The sequence below is a fragment of the Oryx dammah genome, unplaced genomic scaffold (genome assembly GCF_014754425.2).
Source record: "Oryx dammah isolate SB20612 unplaced genomic scaffold, SCBI_Odam_1.1 HiC_scaffold_27, whole genome shotgun sequence".
In the NCBI taxonomy this organism is placed as follows: domain Eukaryota; kingdom Metazoa; phylum Chordata; class Mammalia; order Artiodactyla; family Bovidae; genus Oryx; species Oryx dammah.
This window is the reverse complement of record NW_024070211.1, coordinates 44,491,806-44,511,992: the sequence shown is the minus strand read 5'-3', so window position 1 is coordinate 44,511,992 and position 20,187 is coordinate 44,491,806. Positions and strand designations below refer to the sequence as shown.

Genomic DNA, 20,187 nt, shown 5'->3' with positions numbered 1-20,187 from the left:
GTCACTATATGTGAAGAAGTTATTTTATTCTCAATCATTCTAAAAGTACTTTTTTTTTTTTTTGAGTTACAGTTACATTTTTATTTGTAATTTTAAAAGTGCAGCTAATAGTTTGTAGAGCGCTAATGTACACACATGTGTTTTATTTAAATGGTTTATTTACATTTCACCATATATATGCATGCAATTTTTATCATAAAAGTACTTTTTGAGTATCTACTGTGTACCAGAAAGAATGAAGAGACAGAGGCAAAGCAAAAACAACACCCAGTTGTGGATGTGACTGGTGATAGAAGTAAAGTCTGATGCTGTAAAGAGCAATATTGCATGGGAACCTGGAATGTTAGGTCCATCACTTCAGTTCAGTCACTCAGTGGTATCCGATTCTTTGCCATCCCGTGGACTGCAGGACACCAGGCCTTCCTGTCCATCACCAACTCCCAGAGTTTCCTCAAATTCATGTCCATTGAGTCAGTGATGACATCCAACCATCTCATCCTCTGTTGTACCCTTCTCCTCCCACTTTCAATCTTTCCCAGCATCAGGGTTTTTCAAATGAGTCAGCAGTTCCCATCAGGTGGCCAAAGTATTGGAGTTTCAGCTTCAGTATCAGTCATTCCAATGAACACCCAGGACTGACTCCTTTAGGATGGACTGGTTGGATCTCCTTGCTGTCCAGGGGACTCTGAACAGTATTCTCGAGTAGCACAGTTCAAAAGCATCAGTTCTTCAGCACTCAGCTTTCTTTATAGTCCAACTCTCACATTCATATATGACTACTGGAAAAACCATAGCTTTGACTAGATGGACCTTTGTTGGCAAAGTAATGTCTCTGCTTTTTAATCTACTGTCTAGGTTGGTCACAACTTTTCTTCCAAGGAGCAAGTTTCTTTTAATTTCATGGCTGCAGTTACCATCTGCAGTGATTTTGGAGTCCAAAAAAATAAAGTCTCTGACTGTTTCCACTGTTTCCCCATCTATCTGTCATGAAGTGCTGGGACCAGATGCCATGATCTTACTTTTCTGAATGTTGAGTTTTAAGCCAATTTTTTCACTCTCCTCTTTCACTTGCATCAAGAGTCTCTTTAATTCTTCTTTGCTTTTTGTCATAATGGTGGTGTCATCTGCATATCTGAAGTTATTGATATTTCTCCCGGGCAGTCTTCATTCCAGGTTGTGCTTTATCCAGTCCAGCATTTCTCATGATGTACTCTGCATATAAGGTAAATAAGCAGGGTGACAATATACAGCCTTGACATACTCGTTTCGCGATTTGGAGCCAGTCTGTTGTTCCATGTCCAGTTCTCTCTGTTGCTTCTTGACCTGCATACAGATTTCTCAGGAGGCAGGTCAGGTGGTCTGGTATTCCTATCTCTTCAAGAAGTTTCCACAGTTTGTTGTGATCCACACAATCATAGGCTTTGGCGTAGTCAATAAAGCAGAAGTAGATGTTTTTCTGGAATTCTCACTTTTTCAGTGATCTGACGAATGTTGACAATTTCATCTCTGGTTCCTCTGCCTTTTCTAAACCGAGCTTAAACATCTGGAAGTTCATGGTTATGTACCATTGAAGCCTGGCTTATAGAATTTTGACCATTAACTTGCTAACATGTGAGATGAGTGCAATTATGTGGTAGTTTGAGTATTCTTTGGTGTTGCGTTTCTTTGGGATTGGAATGAAAACTGACCATGAATTAAGGCGAATTGGAATTGGTCAAACAGGAGATGGCAAGAGTGAACATCGACACTTTAGAAATCAGCAAACTAAAATGGACTGCAATGGGTGAATTTAACTCAGATGACCAATATATTTTCTACGGTGGGCAAGAATCCCTTAGAAGAAATAGAGTAGCCATCATAGTCAGCAAAAGAGTCCAAAATGCAGTTCTTGGATGCAATCTCAAAAATGACAGAATGATCTCTGTTTGTTTCCAAGGCAAGCCATTCAATGTCACAGTAATCCAAGTTTATGCCCCGACCAATAATGCTACAGAAGCTCAAGTGAATCGTTCTATGAAGACTTACAACACCTTCTAGAACTAACACCCCCAAATGATGTCCTTTTCATTATAGGGGACTGGAATGCAAAAGTAGGAAGTCAAGAAACACCTGGAGTAACAGGCAAATTTGACCTTGGAGTACAGAATGAAGCAGGGCAAAGGCTAATAGAGTTCTGCCAAGAGAACGCACTGGTCATAGCAAACACCCTCTTCCAACAACACAAGAGAAGACTCTACACATGGACATCACCAGATGGTCAACACCGAAATCCGATTGATTATATTCTTTGCAGCCAAAGATGGAGAAGTTCTATACAGTCAGCAAAAACAAGACTGGGAGCTGACTGTGGATCATTTATTGCCAAATTCAGACCTAAATTGAAGAAAGTAGGAAAAGCACTAGACCATTCAGGTATGACCTAAATCAAATCCCTTATGATTATACAGTGGAAGTGAGCAATAGATTCCAGGGATTAGATCTGACAGACAGAGTTCCTAAAGAACTATGGACAGAGTTTCATGACACTGTACAGGAGGCAGTGATCAAGACCATCCCCAAGAAAAAGAAATGCAAAAAGGTGAAATGGTTGTCTGACGAGGCCTTAAAATTGCTGAGAAAAGAAGAGAAGGGAAAGGCGAAGGAGGAAAGGAGAGAGATACCCATTTGAATGTTGAGTTCCACAGTATAGCAAGGAGAGATAAGAATGTCTTCCTCAGTGATCAATGCAAAGAAATAGAGGAAAACAATAGAATGGGAGAGATTAGAGATCTCTTAAAAAAATAATAGAGATACCAACGGAATTTTTCATGCAAAGATGGGTACAATAAAGGACAGAAACGGTATGGACCTAAGAGAAGCAGAAGATACTAAGAAGAGGTGGCAAGAATACACAGAACAACTATACAAAAAAGATCTTCACGACCCAGATAATTATGATGGTGTGATCACCCACCTAGAGCTGGACATCCTGAAATGAGAAGTTAAGTGGGCCTTAGGAAGCATCACTATGAACAAAGCTGGTAGAGGTGATGGAATTTCAGTTAAGCTATTTCAAATCCTAAAAGATGATGCTGTGAAAATGCTGCACTCAACATACCAGCAAATTTGAAAAACTCAGCAGGACTGGAAAAGGTCAGTTTTCATTCCAATCGCAAAGAAAGGCAATATCAAAGAATACTCAAACTACCGCACAATTGCACCCATCTCACAGGCTAGCAAAGTAATGGTCAAAGTTCTCTAAGCCAGGGTTCAACAGTACATGAACCATAAACTTCCAGATGTTCAAGCTGGATTTAGAAAAGGCAGAGGAGCCAGAGATCAAATTGCCAACGTCCATTGGATCATAGGAAAAGAGAGAATTCCAGAAAAACATCTACGTTATTGACTATGCCAAAGCCTTTGACTGTGTGGATCACAATGAACTGTGGAAACTTCTTGAAGAGATGGGAATACCAGACTACCTGACCTGCCTCCTGAGAAATCTGTATGCAGGTCAAGAAGCAACAAAGAGAACTGCACATGGAACAACAGACTGGTTCCCAATCAGGAAAGGAATACGTCAAGGCTGTATATTGTCACTCTGTTTATTTTACTTATATGCAGAGTACTTCATGAGAAATGCCGGGCTGGATGAAGCACAAGCTGGAATCAAGATTGCCGGGAGAAATATCAATAACCTCGGATATGCAGATGACACCACCATTATGGCAGAAAAGGAAGAAGAACTAAAGAGCCTCTTGATGAAAGTGAAAGAGGAGAGTGAAAAAGTTGGCTTAAAACTCAACATTCAGAAAACTAATATCATGGCATCTGGTCCCATCATCAAGGCAAATAGATGAGGAAACAGTGAAAACAGTGAGAGACTTTATTTTTGGGGGGCTCCAAAATCACTGCAGATGGTTACTGCAGCCGTGAATTTAAAAGACACTTGCTCCTTGGAATAAAAGTTACGACCAACCTAGATAGCATATTAAAAATCAGAGATATTACTTTGCTAACAAAGGTCCATCTAGTCAAAGCTATGGTTTTTCCAGTAGTCACATATAGATGTGAGAGTTGGACTATAAGGAAAGCTGAGCGCCAAAGAATTGATGCTTTTGAACTGTGGTGTTGGAGAAGACTTGAGTGTCACTTGGACAGCAAGGGGATCTAACCAGTCCATCCTAAAGGAAGTCAGTCCTGCATATTCATTGGAAGGACTGATGCTAAAGCTGAAACTCCAATACTTTGGCCACCTGAAGCAAGGAATTGATTCACTTGAAAAACCCTGATGCTGGTAAAGATTGAAAGTGGGAAGAGAAGGGGACGACAGAGGATGAGATGGTTGGATGGCATGACCGATTCAATGGACATGATTTTGAGTAAACTCTAGGAGTTGGTGATCGACAGGGAGGCCTGGCGTGCTGCAGTCCATGGGATTGCAAAGAGTCGGACATGACTGAACTGAACTGAACTGACTGTGTGCCCAGCAACAACATTGTGTATCTTGGTAAGGAGGGAGTTGGAACACTGAGATGATAAACTTCAGATGAAAAGCAATATAATATTTGAAGAAATTAAAAGATGGGTAAATAAACTGGAATCATATAGAATGCTCTGAATGTTGCTAAATCATTTTTACTTGATTAAGGAGCAAATAGATTTCAACAGTGGTATAAATGTGAAGAATTATTATGGCATTGATGTATCAAGTGGATGTAAGAATTGATATAATGGCAGCTAGAAGCCCCAGAAAGAAGACATTATAGTAATCCAGGCATGAGCAGGAAAGTGGAGGAGACAGATCCAGGAAAAAAAGTTAGTTGCGTTGTGTTTAGACATTTTTACTAAAGTAATGACTACTGTTAATTTGCTAAGTATTATATACTGAGAAGATGGTATATCTTTCACGTAATGATCTGAATGCTTTCTAGATAATCGAATTTTCTCTAAACTTTAGTAATGCTTAAGTTAAACTTCTGTTTGACAAGTTAGATAATCTTGAGATTATAATTTAATGGAGCAAATTCTTCTTTTTCTTATAAAAAAGGATTTACATTAAAAAAGTACAGAAATTTCCTGACTATAGAGTTCCTACAGACCCCAAAATTGACAGGAAGATAATCCGAATGGAGCAGGAGAAAGCCTTTAACTTGCTAAAAAAGAACTTGGTAGATGCTGGTGGTGTTCTTAGGTATGACGTTTACATTGTTCTTGTATTTACAAGGTACTTTGCTGCTTTTACAAGAAATCTGTCTATAAGAGAAATTATATTATGTTTTCTAATTATTCCATTAAGAAATGGTTTCTATAAGGTAGATGTTTTATTAGTAGCTTCCTAGGTATTAAACTGATTTGCCATGTATAAGCCATTGAGTTTATCAATCACATGTGGATAATTTTGACCATGGAATTTTTTCCCAACATGATAAATTCATATTTGGAAACACGTTTTATTACATATTTAGTACTTTCTTACAACCTAATTTGCTATAGCCCACCAGGCTTCTCTGTCCATGGCATTTCCCTGGCAATAATAGTGGAGTGGGTTGCCATTTCCTTCTCTAGTGGCTCTTCTTGACCCAGGGATCAAACCCACATCTCGTGCATTGGCAGGCAGATTCTTTACCACTGAAGTACTTGGGAAGCACTTAATATTATATTATTATATATAATTTTTTAAAAAATATATTCCTTCTGTTTATGAGTATTAACATAAATATATGATTCTTGCCTTTTTCTAGTAATATAACTTTAAATATTTTCTCTTATTAGGTGGTATGTACAGTTACCTACGCAGCAAGCTCATCAGTATCACGAATTAGAGACTCCCTGCCTCCCTTTATCATCTTCCTCCTTTCCCATATCTTCTCTTGAAGAAGAGGAAGCTGCAGTTAGAGATGAGAATTGTACATTGCCCTCACGTCTACATCCTCAAGTAGCACATAAAATTCAAGAATTAGTATCACAGGGAATAGAACAAGTGTATGCAGTTAGAAAACAGCTAAGGTACAGTAGAACAAATTGTTCTTTTATATTTTTCATTTTTGTTTGTTGGTTTAAATAATACACTTAACATTGTAGACATATTCCAGGATATATGCTATCAGAATATATAGGGAATATAGTTTATTAATTTATTAAAATAATATTATTTATGAATTGATCACTTTTAGCAGATGCTTTGCAAGCCATGAGTAATGATTTGAATTACTCATTTTAGATAGTCCATGTTCAGATTTGGGAAATTAGACTATTTTTAAATGATATATATATTGAATTATATACTAAATACCTTTATAGAAAGAAAATTTTTAGAAAAGATTTTAAAACATTGGCCAAGATATTTGTTTTAACCCATTTGAAATGTGCAGTTAAATTTTATTGAAACAAAAGAATATGAGTAGTTTTTTGTCTAATGAAATTTTAAATGTAGTACTATGTGTGTGCATGTTAAGTCACTTCAGTTGTGTTCAACTCTTTGCGACCCTGTGGACTGCAGCCTGCCAGGCTCCTCTGTCCATGGCATTCTCCAGGCAAGAATACTGGAGTGGGTTGCCATGCACTCTTCCAGGGGATCTTCCCCACACAGGGATCAAACCCATGTCTCCTGTGACTCCTGGACTGCAGGTGGATTCTTTACTGCTTAGCCACTGTGGAAGCCCCATGTAGTACTCTGGTCTAATTTTATTGGTACTCAGGATATAATAATAATTATTATTATAAATATGAGGCACTTACTATGTGTGTGCCAAATAGTATGCTAAGTACTTTATAGGCACAATCTCATTATTCCCGTGACTTCATAAATTTAGTGTATTTATCCTCATTCTTCAGATCAGGAAATGGAGGCTTGGGATGGTTAAAAAGATATAGCTAGAAGTAAAAGTCTAGGTGTACAACCTTGCTCTTCACCATGATTTCTGCTTCTTAACTGACTTTATTCCTGCTGGTTATTGTATAATTGGATCTGAACAGCAGAATGAGTAGTTCCCAGGATTATTTCTTAGTTAATACATGACTTCGGTTTAACAGATTTCTTAAACATTTTATGTTTTTTTACATTGGGGCATTGTTAGAACAGAGTTAAAGTTTGGTAAGCCATCCACTATTTTACTAAACCTAAATCTTAAGAACAAAAGTATGATACAGCTCTGCAATATGGCCTACTGAATATAATGCACAAAGCATGTGTATATTGAATTTTATCATTTCTTTTTATATATTTACTATTTATACCATCTTGTGGCAACATTGCCTTTTATTTCTATCTTCTCTTTGGTCTACTTGTAAAATTTGAGCAGATCATATTTCATATATTATCTGAAGACTTTTGAAAGCAATGAAATATGTTTATATGTATAACTTTGGTATAGGCCCAGTCTGTCTTAGTTATTAGCCTCGTGTATGACTTTGGGCAAATTACTTAATTTCTGTAGCCCTGAGTGTCTTCTGTAAAGTCGGAATGTTGATTATACTTACCTCACAAGATTATAGGATGGGTTAAAGGAGATACTAGATGTAAAGTGTTCAGTTCAGTGACTGACAGAGTAAGCATTCAAAAACATACTATGTTTGAACTGAAAATAGTGATTTCATTAAATTCATAAAAATATCAAAGCTCACTCTAAGATATACAGGTGTTTAACCAGTGAAAATATTGCCTTTCTTTTAATCTGCATGAATTCTAGGACAACGTGTAGGAAAAAAGTAAAAAAATATAAATTACTTATAAAGCTGTAAATCATACTTTACAGAATTATATGCTAAAAGAGAACCTTTCTCACTTGAACTAAATTATTAGATTGCTAGATTGTTTATGTTTTTATTCTATTTTATATTTTCACAGAAAATTTGTGGAAAGGGAACTCTTCAAACCTGATGAAGTACCTGAAAGACATAATTTATCCTTTTTTCCAACTGTAAATGATATAAGAAATCACATCCATGAGGTACAGAAATCCTTGAAAAATGGAGATAGTATATATAACTCAGAGATTATTCCAGCAACGGTATGATTACAACTGTAATTTCTACAATATTGTTTTATTACAATAGTCTTTCTCAGCTAATGCATGGTTGCTACTAGGCCATATAAATAACTGTGATGTAAGGAAAAATAGTGTTTTTCCCCAAAGTGTAAACACTGAACTCTTAGGTGATGATTCAACTGAAATATTTTTTATTACTCCCATAAAAAGAAATTTAAGTGAATTTCTAGCCATGACTATAATAACAATAGTAATCTTCACTTAAAAATCAACATATTTTATCTCTACAAGAGTATATCTTATTGATGTGACAGATGTTTATTGAGTGCATACTATATATATCTCCACCTCTTTTTAAATATGTCAGCAAGTTTGAATAGAATAGCATAGACTTGAATGTGATGATGTTGGTTCTATATGCCCTCTGTGGATGTAAAGCTTACCTCATACTCTGATACTGTAGTTTCCCCCAGAAAAGTGGCCATTTCTACCTACTCTGAAGAGAGTAGAAACTACCCAGAAACTGCTGATAGTAATATACACAATGGTTACCCAGAAATTACCCAGAAACTACTAATTGTAATACACACAATGATTTTGGCATTAAAATCTCAAGTAACAATATCCTTTGCTGTCTACATGTTTACTTTCTAGATTCAGTAACAGAATAGTTTGAGATTTTTTATTAAGCTTGGGCTACTCTTCTTTTCTATCCAAAACACTTAGTTATTAACTGTCCAAAATTCAGAAACTAAAACAGATTTGAGTACCAACAGTCTTTGTCAAATTCTTGCTATCTGAACTTGGGAAGGTAATTTATTTGATTAGTTAAGTATACTTATGCTTTGAGAATATGAACAAGTGAAGAAAGTAATTATAGAATAAAGCACATTTATACTATGATTGGGTAAGATATGACAGTTGCATTGCTATTTTAAAATAGTTTTAGAGATAAATGCTTTGTTCTTTTTACTGAAGTAAGTGTTCCCATTTCAGCTTCAATGGACTACAGATAGTGGGAATATTCTGAGAGAGACTGTGACAGTTACGCTTGCAGAAGGTAGGTTATCTTGAATAATTCAATTTTAAGATATAAAATCAAGCAGTGTTAAACCTGGAAGATATTTAAGATATTATCTCATCTAATTTGTCTCATCTAAGTTATGGATAAGGAAACCATGGCCCAAAGAGGCAAGAGCAACTACATTAGGATTTATCAAAAATATTTCTAGCTATTTAAATTTCCTATGTATATATCAGATTTTATTCTTTATGATTGAAATTTTGACGCTAGTGATAATTAGCATGGTTTACTCTAAAGCTAGGCTAACTTCAATAGTAATAACTCTAAGACACCTTGATCAGGAAACTGTTGTCCATTTTGTATGGTTTGCTTTTTCTCATATGTTTCTTGCTCCTGTGTTCTCTCAGTATTCCAGGGTTATTTCAGCCCTTTTGTTCTCTCTTTGAGAAATGTCTTTTCTCCTCTTCTGCGTGGCACACTCCTCTTACCACTCAAATTGCAGTTTCTTTGGCTTTAGGTGCTTTCTTAACTTCCTCCCGCTATGTAAATTTGGATATTCACTCTTTTTTATTTATCTCTGCATTTAACATGCTATTCTTTGTTTATGGATATATATCTTTTATTATGATTTGGGAATTGTGTGTCTTTTTTTGTAAATGCAGGTACAAAGTTTATTACCAGAGACATAGCACAAAAAGTGGGACAGTACACAGAGAAACGGTTAGTTTAGTTAAGACGGAGGGGCAAGGCAGAGATAAACACCCAGCGAGAAAGGGTGTTGGCATCCACCCTAGTGAAGAGGAGCTGAGAATCATATTTTATTCAAATTAATATACCTAGTTCTTAGCATAGTGGCTTCTAAAAACTTAACATGTAAATAAATACTTTAAAATAAATTAATAATATGTAGAATACAATTTTTTTTTTATTCTTTGGCTATTGATCTTTAAGAATTGCTTTGCTTATAGAATAGCTTGCAAATTCTTTAGACTTATTCTTTTGTTCTGTGTATATTTAATTCAGTGTGATAAATGCTGAGCATAGAAAAGTAAGTTTCTTGCTTCATTGAATTTAAATGTTAGGAAGAGAAAAAGACTACAGCATATTCTAATTAATTACTATAATGAATAGTAATAGTATTACTATGAGAGAGAGTTGACAGTATTACCATGATAGAATTGTGCCAAACTGTGTGGGAACAGTGATAGAGATATGTAACTTAGTCCAGAGAGTAGGGAAGGGACATTTGAGAAAGTGATGTTTATTTTTATTTTTTTAAGTTAGAGGACAGTTGCTTTAAAATGGTAGTTTGTACTGTAGAGCAAAGTGTATCAACTGTATGTATACACATATCCTCTGTTTTTTGGATTTCCTTCCCATTTAGGTCACCACAGAGCACTGAGTAAAGTTCCCTGCGCTATATAGTAGGTTATGATTAGTTATCCATTTTATATACAGTAGTAGAGAAAGTGACTTTTAAACTGAGAAGTGAAGAATGAATAGGAATTTACTAATTAAAGGAATAGCATGTTCAAACGCTAAGCAAGAAAGAGGATGCCATGTCCAAGGAACTTAATGCTTAAGTGGTCTTAAGTAGAGACAGTGGTTGGAGATAAAACTGAATAAGCATAATAGATTTAGGAGGCCGTTTCACCTTGCAAATGAAAGATGATAGTGGTGTTGTTTGCAGTTGGTGACATTTATACAAGAATTAGGCACACTTAAGAGTTATCTTCAGTTCAGTTCAGTCTCTCAGTCTTGTCCGACTCTTTGTAATCCCATGGACTGCAGCACGCCAGGTTTCTCTGTCCATCACCAACTCCCGGAGTTTACTCAATCTCATATCCATTGAGTCGGTGATGCCATCCAACCATCTCATCCTCTCCCGTCCCCTTCTCCTTCGGTGATGCCATCCAACCATCTCATCCTCTGCCGTCCCCTTCTCCTTCCGCCTTCAATCTTTGCCAGCATCAGGGTCTTTTCCAATGAGTCAGCTCTTTGCATCAGGTGTATCTTCTGCATATCTGAGGTTATTGATATTTCGCCTGGCAGTCTTGATTCCAGCTTGTGTTTATCCAGTCCAGCATTTCTCATGAAATACTCTGCATGTAAGTTAAATAAGCAGGGTGACAGTGTACAGCCTTGATGTACTCCTTTCCCGATTTGGAACCAGTCTGTTGTTCCATGTCCAGTTCTAAACGTTGCATCTTGACCTGCATACAGATTTCTCAGGAGGCAGGTCAGGTGGTCTGGTATTCCCGTCTCTTCAAGAATTTTCCACATTTCATTGTGAGCCACACAGTCAAAGGCTTTGGCATAGTCAATAAAGCAGAAGTAGATGTTTTGCTGAACTCTCACTTTTTTGATAATCCAACAGATGTTGGCTATTTGATCTCTGGTTCCTCTGCCTTTTATAAATCCAGCTTGAACATCTGGAAGTTCATGGTTCATGTACTGTTGAAACCTGGCTTGGAGAATTTTGAGCATTTCTTTACTAGCGTGTAAGATGAGTGCAACTGTGTGGTAGTTTGAACATTCTTTGGGATTGCCTTTCTTTGGAATTGGAATGAAAACTGACCTTTCCCAGTCCTGCTGAGTTTTCCAAATTTGCTTGCATGTTGAGTGCAGCATTTTCACAGCATCATCTTTCAGGATTTGAAATAGCTCACCTGGAATTCTATCACCTCCACTAGCTTTGTTCCTAATAATGCTTCCTAAGGCCCACTTGACTTCACATATCAGGATGTCTGGGTGTAGGTGAGTGATCACACCATTGTGACTATCTGGGTCATGAAAATTTTATTTGTATAGTTCTTCTGTGTATTCTTGCCACCTCTTCTTAGTATCTTCTGCTTCTGTTACGTCCATACTATTTCTGTCCTTTATTGTGCCCGTCTTTGCATGAAAAGTTCCTTTGGTATCTTAATCTTCTTGAAGAGATCTCTAGTCTTTCCCATTCTATTGTTTTCCTCTATTTCTTTGTAATGATTGCTGAGGAAGGCTTTTTTATCTCTCCTTGCTGTTCTGTGGAACTCTGCCTTCAAATGGGTTCAGTTCAGTTCAGTTCAGTCCCTCAGTCGTGTCTGACTCTTTGCAACCCCATGAATCGCAGCACGCCAGGCCTCCTTGTCTATCACCAACTCCCGAAGTTCACTCAAACTCACGTCCATTGAGTCAGTGATGCCATCCAGCCATCTCATCCTCTGTCGTCCCCTTCTCCTCCTGCCCCCAAGCCCTCTCAGCATCAGAGTCTTTTCCAATGAGTCAACTCTTTGCATGAGATGGCCAAAGTACTGGAGTTTCAGCTTTAGCATCATTCCTTCCAAAGAAATCCCAGGGCTGATCTCCTTCAGAAGGGACTGGTTGGATCTCCTTGCAGTCCAAGGGACTCGCAAGAGTCTTCTCCAACAGCACAGTTCAAAAGCATCAATTCTTTGGCGCTCAGCTTTCTTCACAGTCCAACTCTCACATCCATACATGACTACTGGAAAAACCATAGGCTTGACTAGGTGGACCTTTGTTGGCAAATTAATGTCTCTGTTTTTCAATATGCTATCTAGGTTGTCATAACTTTCCTTCCAAGGAGTAAGCATCTTTTAATTTCATGGCTGCAGTCACCATCTGCAATGATTTTGGAGGCCCCCAAAATAAAGTCTGACACTGTTTCCACTGTTTTCCCATCTATTTCCCATGAAGTGATGGGACCGGATGCCATGATCTTCGTTTTCTGAATGTTGACCTTCAAGCCAACATTTTCACTTTCTTTCACTTTCATCCAGAGGCTTTTTAGCTCCTCTTCATTTTCTGCCATAAGGGTGGTGTCATCTGCATATCTGAGGTTATTGATATTTCTCCCAGCAATCTTGATTCCAGCTTCTGCTTCCTCCAGCCCAGCATTTCTCATGGTGTACTCTGCATGTAAGTTAAATAAGCAGGGTGACAATATACAACCTTGACGTCCTCCTTTTCCTATTGGAACCAGTCTGTTTTTCCATGTCCAGTTCTAACTGTTGTTTCCTGACCTGCATATAGGTTTCTCAAGAGGCAGGTCAGGTGGTCTGGTATTCCCATCTCTTTCAGAATTTTCCACATTTCATTGTGATCCACACAGTCAAAGGCTTTGGCATGTCAATAAGCAGAGATAGATGTTTTTCTGGAACTCTCTTGCTTTTTCAATGACCCAGCGGATGTTGCCAATTTGATCTCTGGTTCCTCTGCCTTTTCTAAAACCAGCTTGAACATCTAGAAGTTCGCGGTTCACGTATTGCTAAAGCCTGGCTTGGAGAATTTTGAGCATTACTTTACTAGCGTTTGAGATGAGTGCAATTGTGTGGTAGTTTGAGCATTCTTTGGCATTGCCTTTCTTTGAGATTGGAATGAAAATTGACCTTTTCCAGTCCTGTGGCCACTGCTAAGTTTTCCAAATTTGCTGACATATTGAGTGCAGCTCTTTCACAGCATCATCTTTCAGGATTTGAAATAGCTCAACTGGAATTCCATCACCTCCACTAGCTTTGTTCGTAGTGATGATTTCTAAGGCCCACTTGACTTCACATTCCAAGATGTCTGGCTCTAGGTGAATGATCACACCATCATGATTATCTTGGTCATGAAGATCTTTTTTGTACAGTTCTTCTGTGTATTCTTGACACCTCTTCTTAATATCTTCTGCTAGGTCCATACCATTTCTCTCCTTTATCGAGCCCATCTTTGCATGAAATGTTCCCTTGGTATCTCTAATTTTCTTGAAGAGATCTCATTCTGTTGTTTTCCTCTATTTCTTTGCATTGATCACTAAGGAAGGCTTTCTTATCTCTTCTTGCTATTCTTTGGAACTCTGCATTCAGATGCTTATATCTTTCCTTTCCTCCTTTGCTTTTGGCTTCTCTTCTTTTCACAGCTGTTTGTACGGCCTCCTCAGACAGCTGTTTTGCTTTTTTGCATTTCTTTTCCATGGGTATGGTCTGAATCCCTGTCTCCTGTACAATGTCACAAACCTAAGTCCATAGTTCATTAGGCACTCTATCTATCAGATCTAGTCCCTTAATCTCTCACTTCCACTGTATAATCATAAAGGATTTGATTTAGGTCATACCTGAATGGTCTAGTGGTTTTCCCTACCTTCTTCAATTTAAGTCTGAATTTGGCAATAAGGAGTTCATGATCTGAGCCACAGTCAGCTCCTGGTCCTGTTTTTGTTGACTGTACAGAGCTTCTCCATCTTTGGCTGCAAAGAATATAATCAATCTGATTTCGGTGTTGATGATCTGGTGATGTCCATGTGTAGAGTCTTCTCTTGTGTTGTTGGAAGAGGGTGTTCGGTATAACCAGTGCATTTTCTTGGTAAAACTCTATTAGTCTTTGCCTTGCTTCATTCTGTACTCCAAGGCCAAATTTGCCTGTTACTCCAGGGGTTTCTTGACTCCCTACTTTTGCATTCCAGTCCTCTATAATGAAAAGGACATCTTTTTGGGGTGTTATTTCTAAAAGGTCCTGTAGGTCTTCATAGAACCGTTCTACTTCAGCTTGTTCAGTTACTGGTTGGGGCATAGACTTGGATTACTGTGATATTGAATGGTTTGCCTTGGAAATGAACAGAGATCATTCTGTCATTTTTGAGATTGCATCCAAGTACTGCATTTCGGACTCTCTTGTTGACCATGATGCCTACTCCATTTCTTCTAAGGGATTCCTGCCCACAGTAGTAGATATAATGGTCATCTGAGTTAAATTCACCCATTCCAGTCCATTTTAGTTTGCTGATTCCTAGAATGTTGACATTCACTCTTGCTATCTCCTGTTTGACTACTTAGAATTTGCCTTGAATCATGGACATGACATTCCAGGTTCCTATGCAATATTGCTCTTTACAGCATCGGGCCTTGCTTCTATCACCAGTCACATCCACCACTGGGTATTGTTTTTGCTTTGGCTCCATCCCTTCATTCTTTCTGGATATATTTCTCCACTGATCTCCAGTAGCATATTGGGCACCTACTGACCTGGGGAGTTCCTCTTTCAGTATCCTATCATTTTGCCTTTTCATACTGTTCATGGGGTTCTCAAGGCAAGAATACTGAAGTGGTTTGCCGTTCCCTTCTCCGGTGGACCACATTCTGTCAGACCTCTCCACCACGACCTGCCTGTCTTGGGTGGCTCCATGGGCATGGCTTGGTTTCATTGAGTTAGACAAGGCTGTGTTCCTAGTATGATTAGATTGACTAGTTTTCTGTGATTATGGTTTCAGTGTGTCTGCCCTCTGCTGCCTTCTTGCAACACCTACCGTCTTACTTGGGTTTCTCTTACGTTGGATGTGGGGTATCTCTTCACAGCTGCTCCAGCAATTCAAATGGGTACATATCTCCTTTTGTCCTTTACCTTTTGCTTCTATTCTTTTCTCAGCAATTTGTAAGCCCTCGTCAGACAACCATTTCACCTTTTTGCATTTCTTTTTCTTGGCGATGGCCTTGATCACTGCCTCCTGTACAATGTCACGAACCTCTGTCCATAGTTCTTCAGGGACTCTGTCTATCAGATCTTACCCCTGAAATCTATTTGTCACTTCCACTGTATAATTTTAAGTTATTTGATTTAGGTCATACCTGAATGGTCTAGCTGTTTTCCCTACTTTCTTCAACTTAAGTCTGAATTTGGCCATAGGAGTTCATGATCTGTGCCATAGTCAGCTCCCAGTCTTGTTTTTGCTGACTGTATATAGCTTCTCCATCTTTGGCTGCAAAGAATATAATCAGTCTGATTTCGGTGTTGACCATCTGGTGATGTCCATGTGTAGAGTCTTCTCTTGTGTTGTTGAAAGAGGCTGTTTGCTATGACCAGTGCATTCTCTTGGCAGAACTCTATTAGCCTTTGCCCTGCTTCATTCTGTACTCCAAGGTCAAATTTGCCTGTTACTCCAGGTTTTTCTTGACTTCCTACTTTTGCATTCAGCACAGTCAGGTCCTGGTCTTATTTTTGCTGACTGTCTAGAGCTTTTCCATCTTTGGGGCAATGAGTGCATGGGACCTTTTGAAGGAGGTCACCATTATCTTTATTACCTCTACCATAGTTTGGCCTCAGGTCAAATAACAAGGAGGGAACACAGCCCCACCCTTCAACAGAAAATTGTATTAAAGATTGACTGAGCATGACCCTGCCTATCAGAACAAGACTCAGTTTCCTCCTCCGTCAGTCTCTCCAATCAGGAGGCTTCCATACACCTCTTATCCTTCTCCATCAGAGGGCAGACAGACTGAAAACCATAATCACAGAAAACTAACCAATCTGATCACATGGACCACAGCCTTATCTAACTCAATGAAACTATGAACCATGCCATGTAGGGCCACCCAAGACCTTTGGGGTCATGGTGAAGAGTTTTGACAAAACGTGGTCCACTGGAGAAGGGCATGGCAAACCACTTTAGTATTCTTGCCTTAAGAACCCCATGAACAGAATGAAAAGGCGAACAGATAGGACACTGAAAGATGAACTCCCCAGGTCAGTAGGTGCCCAGTATGCTACTGGAGAAGAATGGAGAAATGACTCCAGAAAGACAGAAGAGATGGAGCCAAAGCAAAAACAACACCCAGTTGTGGATGTGATTGGTGATGGAAGTAAAGTTTGATGCTGTGAAGAACAGTATTGCATAGGAACCTAGAATGTTAGGTCCGTGAACCAAGGCAAATTAGAAGTGGTCAAACAGGAGATGGCAAGAGTGAACATCAGCATTTTAGGAATCAGCAAACTAAAATGGACTGGAATGGGTGAATTTAACTCAGATGACCATTATATCTACCACTGTGAGCAAGAATCCATTAGAAGAAATGGAATAGCCATCATAGTCAACAAAAGAGTCCAAAATGCCATTCATGGATGTAATCTCAAAAACGACAGAATGATCTTTGTTCACTTCCAAGGCAAGCCATTCAATAGCACAGTAATCCAATTCTATGCCCCTACCAATAATGCTGAAGAAGCTGAACGGTTCTATGAAGACCTCCAAGACCTTCTAGAACTAATACCCCAAAAAGATGTCCTTTTCACTATATGGGACTGGAGTGCAAAAGTAGGTAGTCAAGAAATACCTGGAGTAACAGGCAAATTTGACCCTGAAGTACAGAATGAAGCAGGGCAAAGGCTAACAGAGTTTTGCCAGGGAATGTACTGATCATAGCAAACACCCTGTTCCAACAACACAAGAGAAGACTCTACACATGGACATCAGCAGAGTAATCTTAGAAACTGGTTATTGGTTGAATAGGTGTGAGAGGTAAAGGAGTGGGAATGGTCTGGGATGACTCTGGAGTTTCTTTCATGAGCAGCTCATTGATCGTGGCATTTACTGAGCTCAGCAACACTGGCATAAGAGTAGAATATTGGTAGCAGAGGAGAGAAGATTCTGAGATCAAGTTTGCAGAAGCATGAGTACCAGAGTCATTTCAGTGAGGTGGACTGGGAGGAAGCCGTATTGGAATGACTTAAGAGTGAATGGGAAATGATTGAAGAAGTGTAGATAGTGTGGACAAGTTTTTTAAAAAGTTTGCTATGGTACGGGGTTGAAGGAAAGTACGTCAGGAAGGGAGAGACCTGAAGAGGTAGGTAAAGAGGAAGGTACTTGCTAGCTTTGGTGATGGATAGTTCATAGCTTCTCTTTTCTCTTCAAGTGAGAAGGCATCGAGTCCCATCACTTCATGGCAAATAGATGAGGAAACAGTGACAGACTTTATTTTGGGGGGCTCCAAAATCACTGCAGATGGTGACTGCAGCCATGAGATTAACAGACGCTGGCTCCTTGGAAGAAAAGCTATGACAGACCTAGACAGTGTAGTAAAAAGCAGACTTTACTTTGCCAACAAAGGTCCATATAGTCAAAGCTATGGTTTTCCAGTAGTCATGTATGGATATGAGTTCAACCATTAAGAATGCTAAGCACCAAAGAATTGATGCTTTTGAACTGTGGTGTTGGAGAAGACTCTTGAGAGTCCCTTGGACAGCAAGGAGATCAGTGAGTCCTAAAGAAAATCAGTCCTGAATATTCATTGGAAGGACTGATGCTAAAGCTCAAGCTCCAGTACTTTGGCTATCTGATGTGAAGAGCTGACTCTTTAGAGAAGACCCTGATGCTGGGAAAGATTGAAGGTAAGAGGAGAAGGGGACAACAGAGGATGAGATGGTTGGATGGCATCAGAGAAGGGAAAGGCTACCCACTCCAGTATTCTGGCCTGGAAAATTCCATGGACTTTATAGTCCATGGGTTTGCAAAGAGTCGGACACAACTGAACATCTTCCACTTCATCTGTGAAAAATCCCTGGAAGAATAGATGTTGTGATCAGAGAATGGGATGTTTGAAATAGAGATTTTACATGTGGAATAATCTAGGGCATGCTCATAGTAGTGGGAGACTGCAGCAAATTGAGGTGGGACAGTTAGAAATGAAGAAGCCTAGAAATGTGAGAGTACTGTTAATTCTCTCAGTAGTCCTTTGAGAAAAATTCTCTTATCCTGAATTTACAGATGAAGAAAGTGAAGGTTAGGAACTGTGTTAACTGGCATGTTGGTACTTAACATGTTGCCAGAGAAAAACCAGTACTTAAATCCATCCTTGTCTGATAGTAGGGCCATTTTTTAAAATTACTCAGTTACATGGGCGCAATATGCAGTATAGAAGCAATAAACAGTTGTTTTTTGTTTGGTAGGTTTTTTCTTGGCTGCACCATGTAGCATGTGGGTTTTTAGTTCCCTGACTAGGGATCGAACCCGTGCCCCCTGTATTGGAAGCATAGAGCCTTAACACTGGGCCACCAGGGAAGTCCCGTTAAATAGTTACTGATAATTTGTTTTTGATTGACTTAAAGAGATGAATATATTTGTGTTAACATATAAGAATTACATGAGGACTCAAATTCCCTAAGGACAATTACCTTAAAAATTGAGATATTTAGAAAAGAAAGAAATTTTTACTCCTATTCATTTATTCCAAAATGAGTTGTTGAAAGAAACTTTATTATTATTGAAGACCTGCTTTGTGCTAGGCATTGTCCTAGGCACTAGGGCTACCAAAGATGAATTGAGTTTCATCTTTGTAATTGAGAAGCTCAGTAGGTGCTCCATATCTGGAGAAGTGTAAGCCCAGTATTACAGCATTTAAAATGGACTAGGTTAGAACTACAGGTATAGAATCTTTCAAGGAAAAAAAAAATACTTTCTTACAACCCATCCTAGCTATGCTGAATTAAAATTACTGGAGGTTGAATCTAGGAATTTATATTATTTTTTACAGTTTTCTTATTGATTCTGATGAATTATGTGGTTTTAGAAATAGTAGACTAGATAACTAGATATAACTTCTTAAAGTCCTTTGACCTTATTTCCTATTCCATTTCTGACAGTAAAGGTGTAATAAAGTGTAGCCATAAAAATTATTTTAATAATTTATTTTTTATGAAATTTAGGTAATTCACAAGGAGAATCAGTTTCCAGCAAATTGGAAACAAATCAGACAAGGAATTCTTTGTCTCCAGAACCAGCCCACTTACTCTCCTCACTTTCATTTCAGCCAAAAATATTCACACACCTGCAGGTAAGGATCCAGTGTAATACCAAATTTGAGGCCCTTATCTTTCATCCTCAGTTTCTCTTCTTTTCTTTGGGATTTTACAGAATTGTTATGGAATCATGAACATGATCAGTGATATTTTTATCATTAATTTTCTGACTTTTTTGTGTCTTAACTTAAGATGATAATTTAAACAATATGTTTTGGAAAAGTTTGAATTGATTATGCATGCAAGAAAATTTAGTAGTGCAGTTTTCCTTTGGTTTTTGTTTCTGTCCTCACTTAGTATTTGTTAGTAACTATACTCTTAGCTTTTATTCTAAGTTTGGGTCAAAAGAATAATACATTCAAAGCAAACAACGTACACAGTAAATTCAAACATTTGATATAACTCTTTTTGGTTCAAAGGGTTTGCAGTTACAACCAAGATTCACTTCTGATGGATCACCAGCTCTAATATCAGTGAATAACCACCCCTCCTCCAGTCCTTCAAGACTTCTGGATTCAGTAGAAAGTGTTGTAATGAATAATAATTCTCTACTGCTTGGTCAGACTCATTGCCTTCAAACAGATTCACCTCTAACCCCAAACAGTAGTATTTCTTCTACCATGAGTAACCTTCCAGGACCAGATCAAA

The 20,187-nt window shown here is 38.3% G+C and overlaps 1 protein-coding gene across 7 annotated transcripts in view; it reads left to right on the top strand.

Annotated features, from left to right (window-relative positions):
- CARF (calcium responsive transcription factor) overlaps positions 1-20,187 on the top strand; it is a 79,561-nt gene that overhangs the window by 29,285 nt on the left and 30,089 nt on the right. For all 7 annotated transcript variants that reach the window (XR_005719024.1, XR_005719022.1, XR_005719019.1 and 4 more), the window contains exons 10-15: positions 5,030-5,173; positions 5,755-5,988; positions 7,829-7,991; positions 8,967-9,030; positions 19,447-19,574; positions 19,959-20,187. The exon at positions 19,959-20,187 is cut by the window's right edge and continues 195 nt beyond it. Coding sequence is in view for 1 of the 7 variants with exons in the window: in XM_040228772.1 (XP_040084706.1) it covers positions 5,030-5,173; positions 5,755-5,988; positions 7,829-7,991; positions 8,967-9,030; positions 19,447-19,574; positions 19,959-20,187 (962 nt within the window). In the remaining 6 variants the exon portion in view is untranslated. The remainder of the gene's footprint in view (positions 1-5,029; positions 5,174-5,754; positions 5,989-7,828; positions 7,992-8,966; positions 9,031-19,446; positions 19,575-19,958) is intronic.